Below are 7,417 nucleotides of genomic sequence, written 5' to 3' on the forward strand. Positions count from 1 at the left end.
CATTTTTGGTCGCACTATCTGCCAAGTTTGCATGTGTTTCAATGCAAACAAAAATTAGTTAAAAAATTATATATTCATAAAAAACTTATCCAAAAAATATTTGACATAAATAACATGGTGTTAGCTAATTTCTCACTAAAACAATTTTAGAAATTCCAAAAAACGTTGACATTTTAGGGGGAGCATACCAAGTGCTATGTTATGTTTTTCTGAAAAAAATAGGACCACTTTGTGTGCTCTTCCTTTTTGAAACCATTAATCTCTACAATTTAAAATATATATATATATATATATATATATATATATATATATATGAATTATTTAAAACAAGTTGGCAAATCAGTCACAACCACTGCACCTTGATAGGAGTAAAATTCAATTGTTTTCGTTGTATGGTTACATATGGTAATTCCTACCTGCTCCACCGGTAGTTGTGTTAAGTTTTTCAGGGTTAAGAATAAGTAATTTCCAAACCTTTGCGTAGGTAAAGGAGTGGTTGCAATTTAGAATGGAGAAAGTTGGATGATTGAAGTTATAATAGGGTCCCATCTAGTTTGGTTGGTTAACGTTTTGGACATCTATTCTTATTACTAAGCATAATGGTAAAGAAGTTTATGACATGTGTATCTTCTCTTTCACTTTTATCATTAATGGGGTTCCTTGCATAGGATATAGGAAATCTTTTATTTAAACAATAAGCCATATGATAGATTAATTAAAGAAATAGGTATCTTGTGTTTCTTTTGTGTGTCAATTGTCACTTTTTTATCAATTATGATAGATTTATCATCTTAGCAATCTTATCATTATACAAGATGTACCATTCATACATACAACTAGATGCAACAAGAACACGAGTTGTAGTGCTTTGAGTCTACTTTCTAATATATATTAGCAATCTTATCATTATACAAGATGTACCATTCATACATACAACTAGATGCAACAAGAACACGAGTTGTAGTGCTTTGAGTCTACTTTCTAATATATATTAGAAAGTAGACTCAAAGCACTACAACTCGTGTTCTTGTTGCATCTAGTTGTATGTATGAATGGTACATCTTGTATAATGATAAGATTGCTAAGATGATAAATCTATCATAATTGATAAAAAAGTGACAATTGACACACAAAAGAAACACAAGATACCTATTTCTTTAATTAATCTATCATATGGCTTATTGTTTAAATAAAAGATTTCCTATATCCTATGCAAGGAACCCCATTAATGATAAAAGTGAAAGAGAAGATACACATGTCATAAACTTCTTTACCATTATGCTTAGTAATAAGAATAGATGTCCAAAACGTTAACCAACCAAACTAGATGGGACCCTATTATAACTTCAATCATCCAACTTTCTCCATTCTAAATTGCAACCACTCCTTTACCTACGCAAAGGTTTGGAAATTACTTATTCTTAACCCTGAAAAACTTAACACAACTACCGGTGGAGCAGGTAGGAATTACCATATGTAACCATACAACGAAAACAATTGAATTTTACTCCTATCAAGGTGCAGTGGTTGTGACTGATTTGCCAACTTGTTTTAAATAATTCTTGAAGTTGGCAAGTCCTGACTAGAGCTTTAATTAAATTGATCGTAAACACTGATGAGACTTGTGAGCGAAGTCACGACCCTACGTGTACGTTACAACTACTGAGTAGCTGGTGAACAAGTTGACAAAGTTAGAAAACTTAAAATAACATAAATCAACCTTACATTGATATTTCAACCTCTCCTAGATAGATTTCAATATCGTCCCTGAAATTAAGCAAACAATGGGGCAGAGCAATTTCAGTATTACTGGAAAAGACAGTGATAAAGTTAAAGCAAGCCGGAAATTAGGCCGACTCAAGCGTGGGCATCGAAGCATAATATAATGTTATCCCACATGAAGTAGTTTTACAAGGTAAAAAAGACCTGAACCAGAGCTTTCTTTCCAAGGCCGAAAAGGACAAATTTGGAGGAGCAGTTTGTCGTTCGATTTGACAGCATTTGTATCGGACTCATAACTCCAACTCACCCTCACATTATATTTTACAGTAAACGTCCTTCGTGGAAGATGGATCATGGAACCCTAATGCTACAGTCATCTCTAGACTCTGCTTTTTCATCTGTTTTAACTTCATTGTAGCACTTTTTTAAATGTCGTGGCATCCCATTTGATTTGATTACAGGACGTGTGTTCACGTGAAGATCAGATTCCCCTTCTGTCACTCAGTTTTTCAAATGTATTAAAACTGATAGCCAAACAAAATCTCAAACAAGGACGTACGTTGAATAGAAGAAGACTCCACGACCTTTCCACTCCATACCGGATTTTTCTCTGTACACTTCTTTACCTATAAATGGGTCTCCCTTACACCCAAGATTCAGGCTACCCAACTTCCTGGATTCAGAAAATATATAAGTTTCCAGTTCATTCTAGCGGGTGGAGAAAAGAATTGGAATTGGGTAGAGAGAAAAAGCAGTAGAAATGAGAGAAACAACTGGTTCAGATCTATACTCAGCCGTTTCATGCTCTGATTTATGCAGTGGTGAGAGCGATTCAAGCCCCTGGATTCTTTCTGTTCTTGCCTCCTTACTAGAAAGACTTGTAGCCAGACATGAAAGGATGCTGTTTTCTTCAGGCAAAAAGATTACAAGAGAAAACTTGTGTGTTTTCTCTGCAATGCAAATTCCTGCCATGAGCTTACACAAGTACTTGGAAAGGATGTTCAAGTATGTCCGCTGCAGTCCATCTGCATTTGTTGTGGCTTATGCTTACATTGATCGCCTAATTCTCAGCAATCCCAACTTCCGCTTAACATCTCTCAACATTCACAGGCTTACCATCACTACTGTCATGGTTGCTACCAAGTTTTTAGACGATCTGTGAGTCTTCTGTTCTCTCTTTTTGTTTTCATTAACTGGGTTTTGAAGCTGATAAAATGTGAATTTTATGGCCAATGTTGATTTGTTGTATCTTGGATGCAGGCATTACAATAATGACTATTTTGCAAAAGTAGGAGGCTTAACACTGAGGGAAATGAACATTCTAGAAGTTGAATTTCTGTTCATGCTGCGGTTCCGCTTGCAGGTGACAGTGAGCGTGTTTGAAAGCTATTGTTCCCATTTTAAGCGAGAGGTTTCATTGGGTGGAGGGTTTCAGATAGAGAGGACCATTCTCAGTCTATCCAATAATGAAACGAAGAAATCATGTAGACTAGAAGAGAGCAAAAAGCAGACATTAGGCATCAGTTACAGCTATGCAGGATGTTAAAAGTAAAACTATAGGTTTTTTCTTTTTTCCATTAAATTATAAAGAGTCAATCCAGGGAGATTTTCCCCCTTTCCACAAGGAAAGGATAAGGACTACAAAATTGTCTGATAGTATGCTTTTTTCAAAGGCTTGGTACCTCTTTACTAGTCAAAAGAGAATAAAAGTATTGACCACATTGTAATATTAAGTGACTGGACTTTCTAATGTGAGCTAATGTTCAATTGGAAAGGTATATTATTTCATAGTGTATTATTCTTTCAAATAGAAGACATGTTTTTGGATTATTATTTTTAAAGTGTGTAAAATTTGATAATTTTAATATAAAAATTAATATAGTAAATATATGAGGTTTAAAAATTAAAGAATCAATTTATATTTATAGTGGTATAAAATTATATGGGTTTATGTTTTTTCTTTATGTTTCAAGTTTATTTTGATTAGAATATCGTAGATATAAATTTGATTAATAAGTAATTTAATTGTGCATGAATATAGTTTGTAAATGTCATATTTGGGTTGTTTGCATCATGGACTTCAAAAATTGTATCTTTAATTTCAAGTCTCAATATTTTTCATCATAGATGAGATCCACAAGTCTATTTACGAATTATCATAACTCAATATTGTTGGTGCATATCATGTGTAGAGTACAATAAATAACCACTATGAAAGATAATAAAACCCATCAAGGATTTATAGTTCAACCCTCCACTCATGTAAACCTTCAAATAACTAACACCTTCAATTTTACTCATAGATTATTTGGATATGTGTTTTAAGTATGCATAAAAATTATCAAAGTCTTTAGATTTCAAGAACCAAGAGTGTAGACTACAAAGATCTTCTAAATAACTTGGCAACCTCTCTTTCCAGATGAATGCGCAGTGCATGGATGACAATGTAGCACGTTGGCATCTCGTACAAACAAAAAAGTGGAATAGCCATAGAAAATTCCAAGAAATCTAAACAACATTCTAAAATGCTAAAGATGTTGAAATGTGAGTAAATAACTATCTAAACCAACAAAAATGAAAGCATTGAATAGAATTAAATAACTAAAATGACATGGCGAGAAAGAGGTTTAACTATCACTACAAATGTTGAGTTGCTTCACAAGCTTTCTCCAAGTAGCTCCTTCACCTGTACCTACACACATATGATTGAAGAAATAGGTTGGGTGGTTGTGTTTTAGTTTACCTCAACCAAATCGCCATTTGGTGTTCCCACCTCCATCAACAACCTTAGATAAGATATGGATAAAAGGCGTAAAGTAATGAGAGAAGACTACACTATTGAAAACAAAAGTATGCTAATTAACCCTAGAGAATTTACCAGCCTCAAGCACAGGAGCTCAATAGCTTGCAAGTGCAAGGAAGCAACAAGAAAAATTGAAGTGACAATGATCTCTTCAAGTGATGGCAATGTGGGAGCAAGATGTCACTATAACAATATCAATGGTGGAATATCAAAGTAGGCAAAGTGTTGTAAGTGAGAGAAAAGTAAGAATGAAGTTGTAGAATGCAAGAGAAGTTCTGTGTGTTCTAAATGAAGTTCAAAAGATGTTCAAAGATTGGAAAATGGAGGCAAAAGAGGAAGTTATAGAAACAACAAATAGCCTTTGAATTCAGTTCAAGTTTGAAGAGGTGTTACACTATCCAATCCTAGCAAGAATATCATCCCAATGACTATCATAATTGTAGGCTTTTGTGGGACACTAGGACCACACGTAGACATCTCAATGGAACACATACATCTAGGTTAAAATCAAATCAAAATAAAATTATTGATGGTATTGTAATACTAAGTGATTGGATTTTCTATTTGTAATGTTGTGACAATTAGGAATTAGGGTTTCACCAAGTAAATCCACTAAATAACCCAATTAACACAACAACATTGTGTAAAGTGGAAAAATCGAACCCTAGTTGTTCTCCCCTCCCCAACTCCAAGGAGAGAGAAGGGAGGTCACTAGGGTTGATGGTTTTCACTTAGGAGAGACTTTACATTCAAAAGAGGGGTTGAAACCCACAAGATCCAATCCCACGCAATGCAGGATTGGATTCTAAATGAGTTTCAAGGGTTAAGACATCAAGGATACCCTCTTTTGTAAAGAATGTAGATAGAATGATTGAACTAGGAATGCATGTAAAGTAAGAAAGATTCGCTTGTAAATGGAGATAGGGATATGGGATGAAGCTACGGACCTGGAATTAGCAGTAAAATGTTGAGACAATGCTATTCTACAAATTTGAGCGAAAGTTGACGAGACAATGGCGCCCGGAGTGCACACGGCCCTCCGAAAAATCCGCGAAACGAAGGTGGATCTGTTCGTCTCTGCACAAGGATTCCAGATCTTCAATTACAGCCGCGTACCTGCAACCTACACACAGAAAAGAGAGGACGATTGGGGGGTTAGGGATTAGGGGTTTGCCTTTAGGTCAAACCCCGGTTTTGGAATTAACCAAGAAATGAGAATGCTGTAAATGTAAATGTTTGTAATGTAAACAAGTACTAATACCTTGTTGTAAGAATGTTTGTATTCTTACATGCGAAGGTGTAATGTATGTTGTATGTTGTATGTTGTATTTTATCTCCTCTTCAATGGTTGAATCCTTGTCTTGAATGCAACACTTAGCCTTGAATGGAGACTTAGAATGCTCAATTGCTTGAAGGAATGCTTGAATGCTTGAATGTTTGAATGTTTGAATATCGCTTCCGCCTTTTGCACACATATGTCTTCCTCCCTTTTTGGAAGAGGAAATGCAGTTTATATACTTGTCAATTAGGGTTGAGAGACTATTTTTCCCGACCTTAGGCCGACCTAGAAACAATATTTTCCAATTTGCAAAGTTAAAGACCCGATGCCCAATAAGAGACCGGGCCCAAAATAGGGCCAGGGACCAGGGCGCTGGGCGCCATGGTCCTGGGGGACCAGGGCGCTCGGCGCCATGGTCCTGGGGGACCAGGGCGCTAGGCGCCATGGTCCTGGGGGACCAGGGCGCTAGGCGCCATGGTCCTGGGGGACCAGGGCGCTAGGCGCCATGGTCCTGAAGGACAAGGGCGCTGGGCGCCATGGTCCCACCTCCCGGGACAACAGGGTGCAAGGAGGGATCAGGCCAAGGTGTAGAAAATGCAGTTTTTGGTGTCACAAGCAGGTTTCGGGGTCTCCATTCAGGTTCAATGTTGCACTGCCATCGTGAAGACCCAAATGCAGTCGAAATTGCAAGTGTCACAATTTTAGGATGCTACATTTAGCCCCCACTTTAGCGGGAGTATAAGCGTATGCTCATACTTCCGGTAAAGTACAAGGAAACAACATTGAAAGACTTTCGCCACATCAAGGAGGCAAGATACACCAAGCCCCCAGTAGACTAAGGATCTTACGACTTGGATTGACAAAGTAAAAGAGAAGATCACGAGGGAGAACCATGACTGTCAGTAGTAAGGTTCCCTCACTATGAGTCATGTAAGAAAAATACCAAATTTTTTTGAGGCAAAGCTAAATTCGCCAAGAAACTTTCAAGTATCTTGAAAAGATATGAACGGGATGTATGCCCCCCTATGTTAAAGTGATCGCACATGCCTCACCGGGGGTGATTGCTTTAAGGTAGTGATACATATTAGAAATGAGAAAGGAAAGGAGCACATTATCACAAGGATTTAGCCCCCAAGTGTGAGATAAGCCCAAGGATAATAGACACAAAACACGAAGCATGAGGTGACTTTGCTTTCCTCGAGGTCAGTATGCTGTATGATAATTCATGTATATCATATGTATGTATGCATAATTGTTCTTCATTCCCCAATCAAGGAAGGTCACCTAGAAGAAGGGAACACATGTGTCTTTTGAGTCAACATGAGAGAGACCAAAACAGATCTCAATGTTTTGCATCGTCCTCAAGTAGACAACACTTAGGACAACAAATAGAAGAATAAGAATAACACATAGAAGAAGTAATAAAAGAGATCAAGAGAGGAGGAGAGAGTCTGCTATGCTAATGAAACTAGTCTAGCACGTCATCTACCCCCCGATCTTCTTGATCAATATTTCGGGAAGGCAGGAAACACGCTAGAGGAGGAACATCCAACACAGCAGATGGAGCTATCACAAGATCCAAACAAGGGCTATGTTCATGTTCCACGCCACGT

General features: G+C 37.1%; 1 protein-coding gene across 1 annotated transcript; it reads left to right on the forward strand.

Moving 5' to 3' along the window:
* The first annotated feature begins 1,768 nt into the window (after positions 1-1,768).
* Positions 1,769-3,510, forward strand: LOC131076194 (cyclin-U2-1). Its single transcript, XM_058013243.2, has 3 exons — positions 1,769-1,915; positions 2,184-2,880; positions 2,983-3,510. Exons 2-3 carry the CDS (start codon positions 2,483-2,485, stop codon positions 3,266-3,268), a joined length of 684 nt encoding a protein of 227 aa, XP_057869226.1. The 5' UTR covers positions 1,769-1,915; positions 2,184-2,482; the 3' UTR covers positions 3,269-3,510.
* The last annotated feature ends 3,907 nt before the right edge of the window (positions 3,511-7,417 follow it).

This window comes from Cryptomeria japonica, chromosome 3 (assembly GCF_030272615.1).
Source record: "Cryptomeria japonica chromosome 3, Sugi_1.0, whole genome shotgun sequence".
Classification (NCBI taxonomy): domain Eukaryota; kingdom Viridiplantae; phylum Streptophyta; class Pinopsida; order Cupressales; family Cupressaceae; genus Cryptomeria; species Cryptomeria japonica.